The sequence below is a fragment of the Thunnus thynnus genome, chromosome 5 (assembly GCF_963924715.1).
Source record: "Thunnus thynnus chromosome 5, fThuThy2.1, whole genome shotgun sequence".
NCBI lineage: Eukaryota > Metazoa > Chordata > Actinopteri > Scombriformes > Scombridae > Thunnus > Thunnus thynnus.
The window spans coordinates 32,399,844-32,421,876 of NC_089521.1; the positions used below are offsets into that span (position 1 = coordinate 32,399,844).

The window sequence follows — 22,033 nt, forward strand, 5'->3', positions numbered from 1 at the left end:
AGATACCTTGACATTTTCCTGTAGAATGTGCTGGTACAACTCAGAACTCATAGCTCCTTCAATGATTGCAAGCTGTCCTGGTTCAGAGGCAGCAAAGCAGCCCAAACCATGATACTACCACCACCATGTTTCAAAGATGGGTTAAGGTTCTTATGATGGAATGCAGCAAACATAATGCTTCTCATTCAAGCCAAAAAATTTGATTTTGATCTCGTCCATTCAAAGAATATTTTTCTAATCACCTTCTGGCTTAAAATAAACTTATAATAACAATGAACTAACACAAATTATGGCACGGCAGCCCACCAGCACAGAATATATGAACTTGAGAACTTTATTGTCATATTATTATTGTTGTTGTCATATATTGCCATAGTTCCAAAAATGTCAAACAATTCTTTTAATTAATTGCTTCATAATCTCAAGACAAGTTAGTTTATGTCAAGATCGTGAATTCTTGATGCTGAGAAAACACATTTTTTAAAAATCTGATGCTCTATACCAAACTGACTTGTGTCTCATGTTTTGACATCAGTCAGAGCAACTGATGGGCTCTTTGTGGAGGATGACACTGCCTTTGACTCTGAAAGTGAGAGGAACGCTGACCCCTGCACCTCCCACAACTGCAAGTGGGACCAGGCCAGTAACGGCATGGTGTACGTGCCGTACGTCATCGCAGACCACTACAGTGAGTTGTTTTGACTTCAAATATAATGGTAGAATTTTTCACATCATTTATTTGTTAGAATAGCAACTATGTAGAAATACTAAAAATACTAAATCATTTTACCTTACAATTTTACAAATTGTCAATTGAAAGTATACAGAGAGCACCAGCTTTTGTTTGCTGAGTACATCCCAAGATTAACCTAGTGAGCAGAAATATTATCATAAACAAAATGTACTCATTATTTAAAAATGTATTTAAAAATGTAAAAAATATATTAAAACTCACAATTAAACAAATCTACATTTTCACAGTTAAATTGTACAATTCGTTTTTTTTATTTATGTCACAGCTTGTGGCACTAATTTTATATTGTTATGTAGTTTAATCTATTGCAATGCATCATATTTTATAAGATGGTCATGTTTTATAGGTGAAGTCCTAATTTGCAAATTTAATATAACTGTAGCTGAAATTATTGTAGTACAGTAAAAATTACAGTGGAGTAGAAGTATAAAATGAGTTGAGTAATGCCTTGTGTAAACAAACAAACAACCAGAGGTGAGGAGTAAAATGTCAGTATAAGTCAGTAAAATGAAAATATATAAGAAATTATTCTTTACCTCCCTAAATTTTGGCATGATGAGTATGTAATACCTGATTTTTATACTTTCAGCTTCTCGAGAGCGGGCCATCATCGAACGTGGCCTTCAGTCCTTCAGCAGTGTCTCCTGCATCCGATTCGTCCCTCGCATCAGTGAAAGAGATTACATCCACATCCAGTCTCTGGACGGGTTCGGCCTCACTTCACATTTGAATCTCAAGGAAAACATATTGTAGATATAATGACATACAGAGGCTTGAACTTGTACATCTTCCACACAAAAAATAAACAATTAAACGGTTCCAGAAAACCACCTTAGTGAACAAAACTTTATGTGGTTCTACATTTTATAGCTGAATCAAAACAAATGTCTATGAGACAATTAAACTGGCTCATAACAATCACTTTCAATGAATTCTGATGTGATGAATTATTGTACGTAACTTTATTATATATTACTAGACACAGTTCCGAAATCCTGCATACACGAGTTTTAAATATTAGCAATGGGGTTACAAGTTAATCAAACAAAAGAGTGGGACACATTTTGTTCTTAGTCATTACTTTATATAAAATCTTTCCAAATGTCAAGCTTCCAGTCAGTCAAACTGTTATTGATTTGTCAAAGTACTACTGACTTTCTGTGGAGACAGTAAAAGTGTAACTTTAAAGAGTTTAATTCTTTGTTTTTATTCTGGCTCAGTGTAAATGCATACAGTATATACAATAACGTACACTGTTTATCATCTCTCAGGTGCTACTCCTATTTGGGCCGGCGTTTCAATGAGCAGGCGTTGTCTCTGAAGCGTAACGGCTGTCTGTACCATGACGTAGTGCAGCATGAGCTGCTGCATGCTCTGGGATTCAAACATGAGCAGTGCCGCTCTGACCGAGATGAGCACATCCGCATCCTGTGGGAGAACGTCATTCCTCGTAGGTGACCCCCCCCCCCCCCACTGACCTTTTGTTTACTATCATCCGGTCATAATTTCCCATCCTGGAATCATAGAGTCTGAGTTCATATTGGAAGTATTGTGCGATGTTGGGGTCATCAAATATCAACATGCTTACTGGCAATATGGTTGAAATTTCGCTTTGACTAACAAGGTATTTCATTGTCCTTTACATTTTCTGAGACATTTCCATCCTGAAAGATGAATCCATATGATTGTGGTGACCCCTGTACTTGTAACAGAAAAAACAAGCTATACTGTATATCAAAATCTAATGTGCAGATTGCCATGAAATTTAAAACCTTTTTATTTTAACAACCCCAATTCCTTCAGTGGAATTCTACCTCACATGCAACAAAGGTTCCTGGTCAGAATTCAATCATGGTAGTTGCGGTTATGTGGCATGTGCAATAACCATTCGGCCACTGGGTGCTCCAAATTTTACATTTTAACCCCATAAGGATCAAAGCATAACAAAAATCTTCACAATATTGCTGAGTGCATTCGACAGTTAGCATTAAGACAAAAGTCTCACACATGGTTTGCTGATAAAAAGCTGGAAAGTGGAAATATTAAGCTTGCTTCAGCATTGACTTAAAGAGGACATATCAAGCTTTTTGTGATTTTCTGTCATTTATGTACTGTTATGATGTCGGATGTAGAGGTGAACATATGTAAAAATGTTCCCTGAAAGCCACGTCTTCAGCCTGCTCTGAAAACTTCATTTGCAAAGTTACCTCTACTTCCTCATCAAACTGACATCAGATCATTCATGCATGCCCACAAACGACTGTCTGTTCCAAAGCCTTCGTTGTAGTGCACCAACCCAGGTCTATACACAGCAATACTCACATGATCACTACCAATACAATGTTTTTCTTGCTTGTTTTATGCTCAGGTTGGGAGTATGCCTTTGACAAGATCAACACTCTGAACCAGGGAACCTCCTATGACTACAACTCTGTCATGCAGTACAGCAAGTAAGAACAGAAACACCAAGCATTTCTGCTGCACACAGCACATTTTATTCACCTTTCATTAGGCAACTGAATTGTCCTCCTCAGGGCAGACAGAACCAAGACGTCAAAATTAAACCTGATTTATTTATGAATGCATCAAAACTCTAGCCATTGTGGTCTGGATCTTACTCGCAGTGCCATACATAATAACAATAACAATAACAAAGTGTATATAGCACTTATCAAAACCAGCAAATACAAAGTTTACAATTTGTACAATTTGGAGTCTGTGAATTGATTTCTGATTTATGCTGGTTAAGAGGCCTTTGCAGTAATCTAATCATGAGGAAATGAAAGCCTGTATGATGGATTCAGTATCTAAAACTCAAAATTGAATAAATCCTGGCAATGTTCCTAAGATGTAGAAGCAAGACTTTACAAAATATTTGCAGATATCTGTGAATATCTGTGTGTCATCTGCATAAAAGTAGAATGGTGCACATTATCTTGCTCAGCATCCCATCAACTTCTTTCAGAGTATAATACCTTTAAATCCAGGTATGCCTTCTCCAAGAACAAAAAGCCCACCATGGTGCCAATCCCCGACCCCAACGTTGAGTTCGGCATGGCTACTGAGATGAGCCAGAATGACATCGACAGGCTTAACAGACTGTACAACTGCAAATAGACTGGTAAATACACACACTGCTCAATGCTTTACAAACAATTATTTCTTAAGAGAAATTACTTTTAGTATAGGATGACTCTGCAGGACATTCCAGCGTTTTAGAAGAGCGTTTTTTTTATTTAAGACCAAACTGTTTAGAAGCAGATAAAACATAAAACAGAAAGTTTATGAACTGAGATAGTGGCAGTCAAAAAAACACACAAAAAAGCACAATCCTATGGCCTCAGTTGCCCATTTTATTGCTTATACAGTAAACTGGCCATGGTGTTGGGATTTTTTGTGTTTTTTGCCCAGTTCATATTTTTGTCACAAGTTCCTTTCTACATAGAGGAAGTGCACCTGTTTTGTATTTAAATCAGAATACTTTCTTGGAAAATGTGCCTACTGTGCTCTGACTGGTGGTTGAGTTTTCTGAACTGCAATTTAAGTGGAGAAATTGGACTATTGAGATGTTTCTTTTTTTTTTTTCTTTTTTTAATAAAATATTGTGAATGTTTGTTACCTGCCCTGTGATTTTTTTAAATTCTTGTTTGTAATGTTCTGATTTTGTCTTTGTAAAATCAGGTTTGAGAGCACCAGTCCGATGGCTGAAGCACAAGACGTGATTACTGCACCTTCGTTCAGTTTGAATCTTGTTTTCAAAATTGTTTAATTACATCAGACATAACTGGGCCTCCACATGCAGACGCTCAGTCAAAATATATTTAGATTTGTAGTCAAAAGTCACAATTAAACATTTGGCCTAATTACTTATCTGACATTACTGTGTGTTTTGTTCTGCACAGGACATTACTGTAGGTCATTTTTCTTTTTCTTTTAACCAACATCACTTGACTCCTGTAGGGATATTATTATTATTTGTCTGTCTGCTGTCTTTTGTCTCAAATGCTAAAAAAAAAAAAAAACACTTCTGCAGTGAAGGGTGCTCAAACATCTAACTCTGTGATTACAAGAAAGACTCACTGACCACTGATCCTGCCTTAAAAATGCATTCCAACTTGACTTTGAAGCAGAGGCAAATGAATAAGTCATTTAAGCCACTACAGTTGCTCTAAATACAAATAAATCTACTTTTGCTTCAAAACTCTCACCTTACTCAAAGGCACAACCTGGTGGCAGAATCGCAGAAGTCATACAACATATCCATAAACATTAATACTGCATAAAATACAAAATTATGAACCCTAGAAAACATGTTAGATCAGATAATTTATTTTTGTTCAAATAGTTAATTAATGTGAAGTTAATTTATAAAGTTAATCAACCTGCATGATGTTCTTTAGTTTTATGTTGACATTAAAAATTTTAGTTGATTTAATCCCTCCCCCCAAAAAAACAAAAAACAACAACAACAAAAAACAAGGTATGAACTGAACCATAAATAGTTGTATTTATGAATCCTTACCATTGCCATCCCTAGTTGTAGAGACTAACAAACATGTGCAGTTCTCTCATGACATGGCTTGCCATTGTACCCTTTTCTCTCGTGTTTTACGTGCTTCTTTCATGGTGACTGATTTGTGACTTTATTGACTTTTCTTGCTTGATGTTTAGCATTGACTTGGCTTACTTGAGTCTAAGTCACAGTGAGAGTCACAGTGATTTAAGACTTGCTTGAGCCTTTAAGGTTAAGACTTGAGACTTGCTTGTGACTTGCACATGTGTAACTTACTCCCACTTCTGATATTTGTGAACATGAACTACTTTCTCCCAAAGCCAAAAACCAGAAACGTAAGACTCAAATTTGTGATGCCATCAGGAATTAAGTCTGGAGATGCTTCATATACAATGAATGTGAAACTAATTTTGTAGTAATTCTTTAATACCCAAATAAGCTTTATTCTATAGTAAACTTTCATATCTGATACAGAAAATGCACCTGTATACTAGGCTTGGGCAATGTCTACAGAATTACTTTGTAAAGCAAGCAGTAAAAGGTAATTTCATGATATATTCTGGTTATTAAACATCTTGAAATCTCAAACATCTCAAATGGGAATCTGTATTGAATGGATTGCACAATGTTGTAAAATGTCAGTAGAAAAATGTATATATTTATTCAGTGTCAAAGTTGATATAAAGGAGCTTTTACATAGACCTTCTGGTTTTTGTACATTCAGAACTCCATATATTAATGGGAAATGTCTATAGATATATCGGGGGTTGCTTGCAATTACTGTCACATAATGTTTATATAAAGTAAACCCTATACATTAATGGGAAAAGCCTGTAAATATATTGGAGAGCTGCTTATAATTACTGTTAAATGATGTTTATATAAAGTTAACCTCATACATTAATGGGGAAATGTATGTAGATATATTTGATAGTTGCTTTTAAATACTATCAAATAATGTTTATATAAAGTAAACCCCATACTTTATGGGAAAAGCCTGTAAATATATTGGAGAGTTGCTTGTAATTACTGTCAAATAATGTTTATATAAAGTAATGATTATTAAAATTATGTTTTTGTAAACTATTATCACATGATCTTATTTTTTTGTACAGTATAAAACCAACATTTACCAGGGATCTACTGTAAATAGATCACATAAAATAACAGCTTAAAGCTCTCAAGATACCATTAATGGGTGTTAAAGGAGGGTAATTTGAATGCAATTTTACATCATTTTTCTGTGTTTTACATCCAGAAATCTGTACTTTGATGGGGAGTTCTTGTGGATGGATTGGATAATCCTATGAATTTACCAAAGATTACTGTATGAAAATAAGAGTCTTCATTTAAATTAGGTAATTTTAAGGTAGTTCTGCAATCTTTTTCATTTTTTGTGCAGATTTATACATTTGTTTAACATTCTAGCAATGTTTTATAATGAGATTTTCTTTTTATTTTATAATGGTTGGATTGTAAAAATGCAGACAATGTCCAAAGTAAATATCCGTATTTTAAAAATAAATCTCTGTAGAATAACTAAAGGTTTTTTACTGTTATTTGACAGTAAGTGTTTGGCAACTTTTGCTGCCAGACTTTTTACCTTTTTTTATGATTTTTTTTTTTTTACAGTGCATGCTGATTCCACAGTTATTTTAATAGATTAATGGCCAAGCTAACAGAGCTGGTTTTGTTTTCCTTTATTTATCATAACACTTTCCATTTCATCACAGTCCAAATACTAAACATTGTAAATGGAAATAATTCAATTAAGTCTAAGAAACAAGACAAGAAATACGAAATAGAAGGACAATGAAAATAAAATAGAATAAAATAATAATATTGAAATAGGATATAAAACAGAAATATACAGTACTAGTCAAAAAGTTTGGACACACCTATTCATTCAAGGGTTTTGTTATATGGAATACAAATATGGAATTATGTAATAATAGAGAGACTACTAAGAATGTTCAAAGCTGTCATCAATGCAAAAGGTGACTATCTAAAATATAAAAGATATTTTGGTTTGTTTAACACTTGATTACTACATGATTCTGTACATGTTATTTAATAGTTTTAATGTCTTCAGTATTGTTCTAGGTGGATCTTTAAACTAGATTTAAAATGATCATCGGTGGAACAGGATTTAATGTGGGACGGAAACTCATCCAGAACCTGGAGCAGCAACAGAGAAAGCTCGGTCACCTTTGGTTTTGAGGCGTGAGTTGTTGTGAGGATGACCTAAATGATCTGGAGGCAGAATATGGACTCAGCAGATCAGTAATGTATTGTGGAGCTAATTTATTTATGGCATTTAGGGCTTAAAAATTTTGAAGAAATGTTTAGAAATGTTAAAACATGTGTGAAATCATCACGGAAAAGAGTAAGTATTGGTTGTTGTTTTTGTTTTGTTTTTTTAATGACATTTGTGAATAAAAAAACAAAAAACAAAACAACTTTCACATCGTTTCACAACCATCTACGTCATTCAGAGTCGACATTCAGGCGTGTTTTACTGGTGTGCTACTGCGCATGCGCAATTCCAGGAGTCCTTGGCTGGTTGGCCTGCTGTAGGTTACCGATCCTGTGAGGGGACACAGACAAGATGCAGAGCTGGACTCAGTTATATCGCTCTCTGGCCACGGTAAGGACGCATTTTAGTAACCCACGACCGGCATGTGTTGTCCGGAGTAGTTTTAAAACAAGTCTCCCCCTCTGCGGGTCTTCTGGAAGCTGTTATCTCAGAGCTGCGGTCCGGGCCTGGTTAGCGGCTCAGCTAGCAGCAGCTAACGCCAGAGTCCGACCGGAAAACCTGCATTTTAGATTTGTTGTTGTTATTGGCGAAAAAATACGTCGCTAAATATGGATTTGACATGTTATCGCATTTTATGACTTGGCTCTTGTTAATTCGGCATAAATAAAATTATTTAAAAAGGACATATTTTAATAAAAAATACGACTTGTGCAGCTGAATGTCCCTCAATGTTTCCCAAGAAAACACACTGTAGAAAGAGCTAAAATCAGCCTGCTACCTCAAATTATAATCGTTTTGAAATAAGTGACATTTGTATAATAATGTTAAAAGCTACAACTTGGAAAAAACATGTTTTATTGAATAATAAATCTTTAAACAACAAGGCAAGAAGTCAACCATGGTATCATTTAGTATTATAAACCTGGGCATGTGTCTGAGTAAGAGAAAACAAACACAACAAAACATAAATTTAAATATACAAATTATTAATAACCCAACATAAATAATAGAAAAAAAATAAACATAAATCGGTTTGGTTAGTACATTCAGGGTCATTAAATCTGCCGATTTTAAATCCATACTCTTCAGTAATTTACAGTAGAAATTTATCATAAACATTAGAAACAACTAGACTCAATAAATGTGTGTAACGTCACAGTGGACACTTCCTGCCCTACAAGCCATGTCAGCATTGCATTATTCCTGTGATTTCTGTGGTCTAAACAAAGAAACTATTCTTCACTTATTTTTTTCCAGTATATGTATTCCACAAATATTTTGGATTGATATGCAAAACTTTCTATCTAGAAAAAACTGGTCAGATGGTCACACTTTAAGGTCTGATATATTAATTGATTTTGACAATAACTCAGTGGACAAGAATGTTTACAATTTTTAATCCAACTATTTATAATTTTTGGCAAATTGCATATACATAAAATGAAATCAACCAATAGAAAACCAAACTTCACCTAATTTCTAATTGATATTGAGCTCTATTACAATTCTGTAGTCAAGCTGCAAAATAAAAAACCAACAAACAAACAAATGTTTGAAACATATAGAAATTATTGACTAATGTTACTTGATTACTAATCTGTACCCCTTTTTAAAATGTTAGTTTATTATGTCATTGAATTGCCTGGCACTTTGTTTCCTCTTTTTCTTCTTCATACTTGTTTGTATTTTACTATTTTTTTGAGTTTGACTGTTGTCAATAAAGTTGAGATGGAAAAAAAGCCATGTTAGCATGCTAAATGTTAGCAGAGGTTACCTAAGTCTGTGTTGTTTATGTCAGAGGTTTAGCAGCTGGTGGTTTGTCATCTCAAAGCTACGCGAGCTTAACAACCATCTAATTTTAATTTTTCGTCTCTTTTGAGAATCTGTCTATCTATCTATCCACCAACTACCTATTTATCTATCTATCTATGTGTCTGTCTATCTATTTAAATTTCGGTTGCTGCTAACTGAAACTTGTGACCCTTTAATATTCACATATTAAATACAGATAACAGATAACCAAAACTGTATTGTACATATCTGTTTTAGGGCTGAAACTAATGATTATTTTGTTATTGATTAATCTGGAAATCTTTCTCAATCAATCAATTAATTGTTTTGTTTTCTTCAAATGTCTAGATTTGTCCAATCAGCAGTTTACTTTCATATATGACACGTAAAAGCTTAAAATTGTCTCATTTAAAAAGCTACAACCAGCAAATTTGTGACATTGTTAATTAAAAAAAAATGACCAAAATATTTTTATTTTATTATCAAAATAGTATTTTTCTGTTGCTAGATTAATTGACTAATCATTGCAGCTCTGGTCTGTCTGTAGAGCAGGAACACCTGAATAAATGTTGTCAACACTTCGGTCTTTCTCATATAATTGATCCTCCAGTGTCACAGAACAGCTATAAATACGTGTGACTATCTACCTGTTTAACACCTGTCATAAAGAAATAATGTAATAAAGTGTAGTAGATACGTTTGCAGTGGCAATAAAGCTGAAACTCCTACTTGGGCCACTGAATTTTATCTAAGACTGTACAAACGTACAGAAATATGTGTAAGTGCCAGTTTTAGCTGCCAATTTTAGTTTCATTCATCAATCAAATGTATTTAAAAGTCTCTGTGAAGCTTATATGAGGCTTCATCAGTCTGAGTTAGTCATATCAAGTGGATATCTGACACATTTACAGTCTTTTTAGCATCAAATTCCCTCTTTGTGTTTCCTCGGACAGTGTTTCCCTGTTGAGCTGCAGGTGGAAGTATAGTAACAAAAAGAGGGACTTTGGCACTAAAAAGACTGTAATGTTGAAAGATATCTACTTGATTTGACTCATTTGGACGCTGAAGCTTCATATTAGCTTCAGATAAACTTTGAAATACATTTTTTGCACAGAAGGAGGACTGTGGATTTTGTCCTCCATCACTTCCATTGTAAGTGCATTATGAAGGGATCTTCTAATGGTCAGTATGAACAGGAGGAATGATTACAGCAAGAAAAACAGGTTTCACTGTTCATTTGGGCTCCTGACTGTTGTTTTAAGACACTTGAAGAATTGTGAACCCGTCCTTTAATGTAATTGTGCTCTGTGTGTGTTTTGTTTGTCTCACAGCGGAGCCACCACCTGCCCTGCAAACTGCACGGAGCTGCATCTGTATCAGTCAGAACCTACGCTGACAAAGCAGCAAGTAAGATAACTGTTCAATCACCTCCACTGTACAAAGCTAATCACTTGTCTTTATTAACGGCATGTTCACCTATGAACTTTAGCCAGTTGTGTGATACAGTAGTGTTTTACAGTTCCTCTTCCCTTACTCTGACATGGCGTCATGTTGTCACGGCATTGACAGCTGTTGCAATATTTCCTCCTTTTTTTCCCCACTACTGACATTTCCATATTTGTTATGTTTTCATTTGCTGGTTTCCGGCAGCAAGACTTGAGTGCAGTGTAAAATCTGGCAGGAGAGAGTTTCTGTGCTGAGCTGCAGTGAGACAAGTTTCACATTAAAAACAGTGTGATTTTGGAAGATTGCCACTTTATTTGATTAACTCAGATTCACTAAGCCTCACATTAGCTTCAGTTGAACTTTGGAGCACAAAATAAGGACTGTTGAATGTTCTTAATCTCTTACATTGGAAGCACATTGTGAAAGAGGGAGGGGATCTTTTAATGACCAGTATGAATAAATGCAGAAAGCAAAATCTGTTTGAATGTACAGCTGAGCAGCTGACTACTGTTTTAAAGTACAACTGACATTAAATTGCTTTTTTTTGTCTGCTACAGCAACATATCTGCTGTGTGAATGACTTTTTGCTTTAATGTTCTTGCTTGAGGAAAAAATCAGAAACCAAAACCACTTGTTTTACATTCATTTGATTAAATACTGTTCCATCATTAGCTTACATAGCTGGAGTCCTTATTTTAATACAGCAAATCAGATCTTAATGAAGTGATAACTTGTCGTTCTATCATCAGCAGAGCAGACGGTCACACTGAGCCTGATTGCATCCTGCTACACAACAACAACCTGCATTAGCTTTCTTGCTAAAGTCTCCTTCTTATCTAACTTTGATTTTGTAGTTTTACTAAGATCATGTGCATTTTGGTCTTTATCCCTCTGCTGTCTTATCTCTGAGCTCTGAGCTGCTGTTATAAACTGGTGATACAAGTCTCTGTGTTGCATCTCTGTAGTCGATGCCGACGTCACAGTGGTGGGCTCCGGTCCAGGCGGCTACGTCGCTGCCATCAAATCTGCACAGCTCGGCTTCAAGGTAAACTGCTGCCTCCCTGACATGTACATTCACTTGCTCTAATCTAACAGATAGAAATGCATCTCTTTCATTTTATTTTTATTTTTACATTAGGAAAATTTGCTTACCATATTTGGATGGAAACACATCTACTGGTCCCAGTTCACAGGACTGAAAGTTTAAAGTGAATCATGTCCTTTGTAGGAGAAGAAACATTAATACAGATGTCTCCAAAGCTGCAACTGACTAACTAACTTCTTGATTAATCGATGAGTTCTTTGGTCTACCTCAAATATCTTGTTTTCTCCCGACCAACAGTCGACAACCCAAAGATATTCAGTTTACTGTCACAGAAACCAGAAAATATTCACATTTCAATCAGCGAATTTGTCCAAATTCTCCAAACAATTAATCAATTATCAAAATAGGTGCTGATTAATTTTATAGTTGATAGCTAAACGACCAATCGTTGCAGCTCTATTTGTGTCTAATACATTTATTCTTTTGACAGACAGTGTGTGTGGAGAAGAACGCCACACTGGGTGGGACCTGTCTAAACGTCGGCTGCATCCCCTCAAAGGTAATAAACTGCTTTTCTTCCTGATCGTAATGATCTGTCTCTACAGTGATTGAAGATCAATTCAGGCTGCAAAACATTTAATCTTCTGATTAAAGAGCGTCACGTCCTTCCAAATCTGCTCTGAGTAATTTAACGTAGTAAACATCTGCAGTCTTTAGGAATATTCCAGAAATAAAGCAGCAAAATATGTTGTGAAGAAGATTCATACACAAAGTCCGAGTTTGATTCATTTGAACATTGATTCTGTTCGAGATACTTCAGTTAAAAACGTTTTTTTTGGATATGAAAGAGATTCTCGGAGAACTAATGCTGTAAATTGTACAAGGAACCTTCTAACCAGGTGCATTATTAAAAATATTAATGTTTACATTAAGAATTGACCCCAAAGCAGTTAACATTAATGTACTTTTTATTTGTTAGCTCAGTTAGCCATTAGCTCCTTTAGCCATGTTGTGGTGTCCACATGGCAGCTGTCAGTCGGTCTTACGTGGTTACAGCTTCACACATCCACAGGAAGTAGTGGTTAGCTGGATGTAACTCCAGTTCTGTGAGTACGTGCAGAGCCATAAGATCGATCTCAGCCTAGTTTAAGTTCTCAACGCTGCAGAAGTCTAATATTTGTGCTGTAAATCGAGTGATTACCTGCAAGTATCCAGTGCCATTTTAGTGAAATTTGTTTTCCAGTCAGAGGAAAAAATAAAACACACGCTGAGTATAGATACTTAAGACAATTCTAAAAAAAACATTTAATATATGATATGCATGTATTAAAAAATGTTCTTCCATCTGTGTTAATTGATATTTTGCGTCTGCAGGCTCTGCTGAACAACTCCTACCTGTACCACATGGCTCACGGCAAGGACTTTGAAAGCAGAGGCATCGAAAGTAAGACGCTCATGAATGTCTGAACTAATCTTTGTACCAGTCCGTCTGATAGATGCTGAGATATTTCACTGCATCAGTGAAAACTGAAGAGAAAAGTCATTATGATTGATCCTCTGATTATGAATGTCTGAACCAAATTTCACGGCGATCCATCAAACTGAGTCCGGACCAAAGTGGAGGACTGACAGACAGATTTTAGTATTTTAACTTTAAAATTTGAGAAAAACCAAAGCTGAACACTAATAACTCAGTAATTGTGATAGTAAACACTGATCGGAGTCTCTCTCTCTCTCAGTTTCAGGCATCTCGTTGAACCTGGAGAAGATGATGGCTCAGAAGAGCGGAGCAGTGAAAGCGCTGACCGGAGGAATCGCACATCTATTCAAACAGAACAAAGTCAGACTTCTTTCTCTCTCTGTGTTTTAAACGAATGTTCACAACGATTTTCATTAAGTAATAAACAGTATTCACAGTGTGACATCACTCCCCTCAGGTGACCCACGTCAACGGTTTCGGGAAGGTGACCGGTAAGAACCAGGTGACGGCCGTAACGGCTGACGGCAGCGAGCAGGTCATCAACACTAAGAACATCCTCATCGCCACCGGCTCCGAGGTCACGCCCTTCCCCGGGATCCAGGTACGGCTCGGTTTCATCCTCACAGACGTTTACTGGCAGATTTATGGGATTTTATATAAAGTTAAAAACTATGTTTGTGACCGTTTGCTGAAACCTTCTTGAATGTTTTTTCGTTGTAGATCGATGAGGACAACATCGTGTCGTCGACAGGAGCGCTGTCCCTGAAGAAAGTTCCAGAGGAGCTGATCGTCATCGGAGCTGGAGTTATCGGCGTGGAGCTGGTCAGCATCACGTTCTTCAACATATCCTGTTCTCCATACTTCTACTAGTTTTTTCCGTTTTTGTTTCGGAGCTCTTGAATCTGTCCTCTCAGTCACGCCGGTGTTTGTCCTCCGGTCCTGCAGGGGTCAGTGTGGCAGCGTCTGGGCTCTAAGGTCACAGCGGTGGAGTTCCTCGGCCACGTAGGCGGCATGGGCATCGACATGGAGATCTCCAAGAACTTCCAGCGCATCCTGCAGAAGCAGGGCATGAAGTTTAAGCTCGGCACCAAAGTCATGGGAGCCACCAAGAGGCCCGACGGCAAGATCGATGTTGCGTGAGTGAAAACGCTGGTTGGTTTAAATTTTAAAAGGTAAGTGATAGCGGCCGTGTGTAACCGTGTGTGTGTTGATGTGTTTCAGTGTGGAGGCGGCGGCCGGAGGGAAGAACGAGACTCTGACGTGTGACGTGCTGCTGGTCTGCATCGGCAGAAGACCTTTCACTCAGAACCTGGGCCTGGACTCTGTGGGCATCGAGCTGGACAACAGGGGCCGCATCCCAGTCAACAACCGCTTCCAGACCAAAGTACCCAGGTACTGCTGAGCAACAGTCCGGCTTCGTCCATCCTCAGACCACGTCCACATTACGCCGGCTTCATTCATAAAAACATCTTTTTCTCTCCGTTTTGACCCTCCGTCGAGACTAAAATGCTGTTTTTCTCCCCTGAAAACGGAGCTTTGTAGAAACGCTGTCATATCGCTGAAAAAACAGATGGTGGCAGTAGCGCGGCATTTCATTGGCAGAGGAAGAAACACAATGACAGCAACAACAATGGTGGACGGCTTCATGCGAGTGTTGTTCTCTTTATTGTCTCCTTTGACAGCTTGTTAAGGGTTAAACGTAACTATCCACCGTCTTTCTCTGCTCAGACTGTTGGAATCTGCCGCAGAAACAGAAATAGTATACCATTTCTTCTTCGTTGGTTTTCTGTGGCTGACCTCCTCATCTGTCCTCCACACATGCCTGGTAGGAGGAGGATACCGGGTTTTGGCGTTCTAATGTGGACGGAGGTGTTTGCAGAAACAAACTGAAACTCCTGCTGTGATGCAGGTTGTTTTTGCTCCAAAACAGCATTTTAGAATTTAGCGGCTTAATGTTTTTATGTAGTTATAAAGCTGTACAGGGAACATGGAATAACCTAAAATTGTTTTAGTTAGTATAATTTATCGTTTATTTCGTAATCACGTACTTAGATTAAAAACTCTGTTCTTACACACTTGTCTAAACACTTAATTATTCATTAAGATCAGCATTAATTGATTGAGATTAATGATAAGCTGTGTGCTGTGTATTCAGCTGTATTCACATATAAAATAAATGAACAGAGAGAAAGTTGGAGGCGTCTGAACTTTACGGCCACAGAGACTCGACCCTCACACATCATTTTGCACAAACTTTTGTGAAAGCTCAGTTTTAGCCTGGATGAAGGGTTGAGACAAAGAGAAAAAGATGCATTTATAAACTTTCCCAGCATAGTTTGGACGGAGGGAGACATTTGTCAAAAGAGTCTTAATATTACAAAACAAACATGCGACACAGAGCTGTAACAAGTCAGTTTGGAGTAAATGGCTTCAGAAGTGATGTTCCATGTTTCTTCCTCTTTCCTCTCCCCGTCAGTATTTATGCCATCGGTGACGTGGTTGCCGGGCCGATGTTGGCCCACAAAGCCGAGGACGAGGGCATCATCTGCGTGGAGGGAATGGCCGGCGGCGCCGTGCATATCGACTACAACTGCGTTCCCTCCGTCATCTACACACACCCCGAGGTTGCCTGGGTGGGCAAGACGGAGGAGCAGCTCAAAGAGGAGGTGAGAGTCAGGAGGTGACGGTAGATGGAAACGACGGGAAACAGAGTCGTGGTCGTAATATTAATGATTATTATTGTAGCAGCAGCAGGAGAATTAAGCACCTGTGTACAACAGAGCTGCTATGATCAATCGATTCATCGTCATTTTTCAAACAAAAATGCCAAAATACTCTTTGCTGCTCTTATGTATCATATATGACATCAAACTGAATATCTTTGTGTTTTTGATTGTTAGATGAACAAAACAAGACATTTTAATAAATATCCTTGAGCGGTTTTTCACTATTTCCTGAAAGTATTCGGCAGATTAATCAATAATGAAAATGATCATCAGTTGCAGCCTTTAGTGTGTAAAATCTGCTTTTGTCTCAACAGTTTGGCTTCTAAAATCCCATCATGTCCTTTGATTTAACTGACATTTGAAATAGAAGTGGATCTAATTATAGTCATCATTTGATTAAGAGTTGATTAACCGAAAATTAATATGGAACTATTTTGACAATCAATTAATCATCTCAGTTATTTTTTTCAAGCAAAAACACCAAACATTTGATGGTTTTAGGTTCTTAAATGTAAGAGTTAACAGCTTTTTTGATCTTACCCTACAGTGAACTGTTTTATTGACTAAATGATTAATCAATTAATTGAGAAAATAATCTGCAGATTAGTTGATAATGAAAATAATGAGTTGCAGCTCTGAACGGTTGCTGTTAAATGAACATATACACACATATACTGATATATCTGCAATAAGATGCTGATTTAGTGGTTTCGCTCTAATCAAGTGCACAGTAGAGTTGAACTGGGGGTGATACTGGGACCAGTGTCAGTAAAACATGGAAGCACTGTGTGGTTTCAGACCAGTGTCCAGTCTGACTCTGAATCTTCTCGTCCTCAGAGCGTCCCGTACAAAATCGGCAAGTTCCCCTTCGCAGCCAACAGCCGAGCCAAAACCAACGCCGACACCGACGGCCTGGTGAAGATCCTCAGCCACAAGGAGACAGACAGGATGCTGGGAGCTCACATCCTCGGATCTGTAAGAGCTTTAATCCAAACACCAGACTGAGCAGACGTGACTTACTGTGAATGTATCCGATCAGAGGAATCACCAACCAGAGATCAGCTGTTATCAGTTCATATCAGGTTTCTGGTGAATCAGTGAAAACTGCCACCTAGTTAGTCTTTCCGTCAGTTGATCAGACTCATGAAGGTGTTTTTCAGTTAGTCTGGAAGCCATATAGTTAACTGTTAACCAGACGGTGTTTATGAGGGGCTTTAATGTTATTTTCTATATTAAATTATAAGGAAGGCAAAAGTTTTATCGCTTTCTATCAACTTTTTTCACAGATCGCTTACGGACGTAGTTCATTTCAGAGGAGTAATGATTATTTATATCTGCGAAAGACTGCAGAATGAATGAATGAATTTATTTGATGATTAAAAAAAACACATAACTAAAGCTGTGTCTCAAATCACATACTTCTGTTAGTACACTTTCATGTAGTACACTGTGTACACTATATATTACTGGCGTAGCGCGCAAATTTCTACAGGGCAGTGTTGTCTCAAATCAAACATGGCCGTTGTGCACTTACCGGAAATGACGATCGCAAATTAGCATTAGCTAGCGTTAGCATTCGTGCTACCAAATAATTACAGACTGCTAAATTGACCCAAAAAACATACCGATGGCTTATATCCGACAACAGTATAGTGGTGCTTAGTGCTAAAAAACACATGTATAACTTACATTTGTATGATGTGGTGATGTTCACCGTAGTTACAACGTACTCACGAAAAGCGGTTCCTCCCCTTCCGCTACGTAGCCAAGATGGCGACCGTTGAGGGCGAGAAGTGTCCAAAATTCCACATTCAACTTTTTGACTGTTTTGAATGCACCATCCGGGTTCTCACAGTGCATTTCCCGTACTTCTCAGTGTGAACACACTTATGCGCTCACAATGTTAAGTGTAAGTACAGAAGTACACGATTTGAGACACAGCATAAGTATGTACTAAGTAAGTAAGTACATTTCTAACAGTTACCATGATAGTATAACATGCAAACATGTAGCTTGTCTGGATGCTAATTTGAGTTTTAGAAGTCTTTAACATGTTTCACTTTGGATCAATGTGTTGGACTGACCTACAAATATCACCATGACTAGAGACAAATAATAGAATGTGCTTATTGTATTGTATTAATGCACTTGTGTTTTTGTTTTTTTTTAATTTAAAAAAATCAAACATAATGTCTGACAGAGCGATCAAACTCATCAGTTTCAATCAGTCAAACTAAAAGCTGCTGTTTGTGTGTTTCCCTGCAGGGGGCAGGAGAGATGATTAATGAAGCTGCTTTGGCCATGGAGTACGGCGCTTCCTGTGAGGACGTCGCCAGAGTCTGCCACGCCCATCCAGTATGTGCTGCTACTGCAACACACACACACACACACACACACACACACACACACACACACACACACACACACAAGTTCATAACAATAACACATCAGCATTTATCTGCAGTGCTATTCAGTTTACAATCACATAAGACAAAGAAAAGCAGCAAATTATCATAATTGAGAGTCTGGGATCAGGTCATTGTTCGGCATTTTGTGCTCAGAAAATGACAAGTAATCAATTATTAGACTATTTGCAAATTAATTTTCTGTTCATCACATAATTGCACATTTTAATAAGAAGAAGAATAAGTTTAATAATTGCATAAAGGCTTTTAACCTGCATAAAATAACTGTTTAAACATGACCAGGCTGAAGTAAAACTCAAATTTGACCTCTTCTTCCTTCCTCTTCTTCCTCTTCTTCCTCCTGCAGACGGTGTCGGAGGCCTTCAGAGAAGCTAACCTGGCCGCCTCTTTCGGCAAAGCCATCAACTTCTGATCTGCCGGCCGCTGTCGCACCTTCAGTGTATATAACAGAGAAACAGGAAGCTGTGTGTCTGCGTCAAAAAAAAAACCTTCATCCAACCCACCAGGATCCTCTTCGCTCACCCAGACTGTACCGCATTTAGTTCTAATGTTATTTAAATGTTCTCAATAAAATATTAAAAGAGGGTTTTGGGCGCTAAATAAACACTGAATGCACATCAGTCTTTTTGTTTTCCAACCACATAGTTAACAGAAGCATATTATGCACTTATTTACATAGAGATATAAATACTATTTTGGCTGGATGACTGCGGTTTCTCTTTGTAAAGAAAGATGGGAGTGTTTTGTTTTTCCTTGTTTTTTTACAGTGTGAAACAATTCAACAAACATGACGTTTTATAATCAGAGCAGGAGACCGAAGCTGCTGCGGCTCCACACATTCAAAGTCTTACTGGTTAAAGTGGCCTTTTTGTGGGGGTTAAATCTTCCCAGTTTGTGACATCACAGCAGGTGTTTGGACCAGAAATTATTAATATTTAATGTAAAGCGACTGGAAAAGTCAGAAATGCAACATGACTGACCAGCTAGAAAGATGGCAGGGGGCAGCATTTTGAGAAATTGTTGATTTTAGTGAGTCATACCTTCTTTTTTTTTTTTTTAAATACGTAATTTAAAATGTATTTGACCAGTCAGTGAAACTGACAGAAAGTTTCAAAGGTCCATTTAAACACCTTTTCTGGAGCCTTCAAGTCTTTGTACGTGATGCAAAGGTCATGTGATGACCTGAGAGAGGATCGTTCGCTGAGATGTCGTTGTTGTGGTTGAGATAATTTTTCAAACTAGAAATTTGGAGCTTAATAAAGTAATTTGAAAGTTTGAAAATCCTGAAAAGTAAAGACAAAATACACAATTTATCAGAAATGCTCTTCCCTGACATCTGCTGCATCACAGAACTACGACTTCTTTCTCTGCAATACAACTTGAAACTTTCCAACAACCTCAGATCAACACCTGCTGTGACGTCACCAAACATGCTTGGTGTGTAAGCGAGTGTTGATTTGCTGTTTAAAGGCCAATATAATAAATAATATACATTCGGTTTTGGAGACGAGCCGCTGATGTTGCTGTGAAACTGTTTCCTGCTCTGATTACTTCACTGTGATTGGCTCTGGTCTGTTCATGCTTCTCACGCCATTTAAACAATAAATACATTATCCGTTCAATAAGACTACAGTGTGTAACTTTACATTTACTGACATCTATGGTGACTTATTTACAATCACTACAATAATCCAAGTTCAATATTCAGCTTATAAAAGCAACATTTCCTTGTTATATGTAAACTGAGCAGAATCTTAAAGTTATACAAATTATTCCATAAACTGAATGTTAACATAAAATATCACTTGAATTATATAAAAACATAAATAAATGAAACTAAAAGAACACAAGGGCTTATTTCAGCTCATGTTTGAGTAAATAAAGCTGTTCATTTTCTCAGCTTTGATATATGATGAACAACAGTGGACGAAGTATTCACATCCTTTACTGAAGTAAAAGTACCAACTACTACAGTGAAAGTACATAAGTATTATGTATTATGTTTGTATTATGGCGCCAGTGGAAAAGTCAGAGGATCATCATAAGTCATGTAGGAATTTGTGCACTCAAATATCTTTATGATTTTATGGGGGAATTACGAATTATTATTGTGCACAACTCCAACATGTAATTATTCGTCCAGTGATATAACTCATATTAGAGTAGGTATAATAATAGGGAAATAGTCATCCTTGTTGGCCGCACAAGAGAAGTCAATTAGAATTATGATTGTTATTAATTGTAATTATGATTTTGCAAGGGTATAAGTGACTGAGATGCAAGCACAAGAAAACACAAGTCCATTTTAGTTACATACACATTTATTACTAATACTACAGCTACAAGTACTAAATACTACAACATTTTACAAACAAGACACAAGACAACTGAAACTGGAACACAAGGCTATGGCTAATGAATGACTTGAATGCATGATGCCAAGTTATTAATTGTTTAGTTGAACCCTTAAAAACAGATGAGATAACTGTTACCTGAGAAGCAGTGAGTCATATCAGTGGTACCACAGCTTAGTTCTGAATTGCCAATTGAAGTTACAAATTATGAAAGCACCAGGGTTTAAACAAGTTGATGAAGGTTTTGTAGGACTACTTGCTTGCTCTCTGGGGTGACTTCTTACGGAGAATGGAGTCCAATATGCTGGGGTGAGGAGCTGGAGTCTGTATCTGGTTATGATGAGTGAGTTGGCCGGTCTGGACTTGAAAAGTTCCCGTTGGAGGAGAGCTCCTGATTTATGCTCTCATGCTCTCCTAGGCTTGACCCTTAACTCATGACTCCAGATTCAGAAGATGCTCTGAGTCACATCTTCAGACTAGCAAATGGCAAGCTTTCCAATGGCATGTGCAAAATTTAATTGTAATCCATCCAATAGTTCTTGAGATATTTCAGTCTGGACCAGACGGACTGAACAAACTGCTACCACGGGTAGAAATGACAAAACTGGACCAAGTGAACAAACATTTCAGAAAAGTCACATCATACGGAGCCCAGCAGGGGCCACAGAGAAAAAAAATGACTAATTCACGCTCTCAATTTAACGAAATTCACCCTCACGCTATTCTTTCGTCCTGCGTAAACTCACTGTCGATCTCTTGGACTTAATTAGATTAAGTAATTATTAAATTGAGAGAACAAATAACTAAATCAAGAGCACAAATTATTAATGAAGAGCATGAATTATTAAATCGAGAGCATGAATTATTAATTGAGGGCACAGATTATGAAATTAAGAGTCCGAATGATTATATCGAGAGCAAGAATTATTAATCAAGAGCACAAATTATTAATTCAAGAGCTCAAATTATTCAATCGAGAGCACAAATTAGGCTTTTTTTTTTCTCTGTGGCTCCTCCCAGGCTCTGTAACATCATAAAAGAAATGAATGTACAACATTTTTGATACAAACATGAATGGATTAAGTGATAACAAACTGTAAAACAACATGTAGGATGCTTTATATTTAGCAGCTGCTGTTTAACTGAAGTAGCTGTCAGATGACACATATTTGAATAACTGGTGTTTTACCAGCAAAGACTCCACCTCTGTTTGAACACTGACTACGTAGGTAACTGTAAGT

General features: G+C 37.2%; 2 protein-coding genes across 2 annotated transcripts; both read left to right on the forward strand.

Moving 5' to 3' along the window:
- Positions 1–243: 243 nt before the first annotated feature.
- LOC137183619 (high choriolytic enzyme 1-like) lies at positions 244–4,844 on the forward strand. The gene is made up of 6 exons (XM_067590799.1): positions 244–688; positions 1,344–1,461; positions 2,026–2,204; positions 3,123–3,204; positions 3,742–3,875; positions 4,436–4,844. The coding sequence occupies exons 1-5, from the start codon at positions 652–654 to the stop codon at positions 3,869–3,871; spliced, it is 546 nt and encodes a 181-aa protein (XP_067446900.1). The 5' UTR covers positions 244–651; the 3' UTR covers positions 3,872–3,875; positions 4,436–4,844.
- Positions 4,845–7,768: 2,924 nt separating this feature from the next.
- Positions 7,769–20,065, forward strand: dldh (dihydrolipoamide dehydrogenase). The gene is made up of 14 exons (XM_067590800.1): positions 7,769–7,914; positions 10,647–10,722; positions 11,727–11,806; positions 12,297–12,365; positions 13,181–13,250; positions 13,546–13,646; positions 13,744–13,887; positions 14,007–14,108; positions 14,232–14,422; positions 14,508–14,678; positions 15,763–15,952; positions 16,850–16,987; positions 18,278–18,367; positions 18,785–20,065. The coding sequence occupies exons 1-14, from the start codon at positions 7,876–7,878 to the stop codon at positions 18,848–18,850; spliced, it is 1,527 nt and encodes a 508-aa protein (XP_067446901.1). The 5' UTR covers positions 7,769–7,875; the 3' UTR covers positions 18,851–20,065.
- Positions 20,066–22,033: the final 1,968 nt, after the last annotated feature.

Bases quoted from the DNA above. Each gene is read 5' to 3' on its own strand.
- LOC137183619 (XM_067590799.1), top strand. From the start codon at position 652: ATGGTGTACGTGCCGTACGTCATCGCAGACCACTACA. The intron at 2,205-3,122 runs GTAGGTGACCCC...TTTTATGCTCAG, and splicing joins GTGGGAGAACGTCATTCCTC to GTTGGGAGTATGCCTTTGAC. The intron at 3,205-3,741 runs GTAAGAACAGAA...CTTTAAATCCAG, and splicing joins TCTGTCATGCAGTACAGCAA to GTATGCCTTCTCCAAGAACA.
- dldh (XM_067590800.1), top strand. From the start codon at position 7,876: ATGCAGAGCTGGACTCAGTTATATCGCTCTCTGGCCACG. The intron at 14,423-14,507 runs GTGAGTGAAAAC...GATGTGTTTCAG, and splicing joins GACGGCAAGATCGATGTTGC to TGTGGAGGCGGCGGCCGGAG. The intron at 14,679-15,762 runs GTACTGCTGAGC...TCTCCCCGTCAG, and splicing joins TTCCAGACCAAAGTACCCAG to TATTTATGCCATCGGTGACG.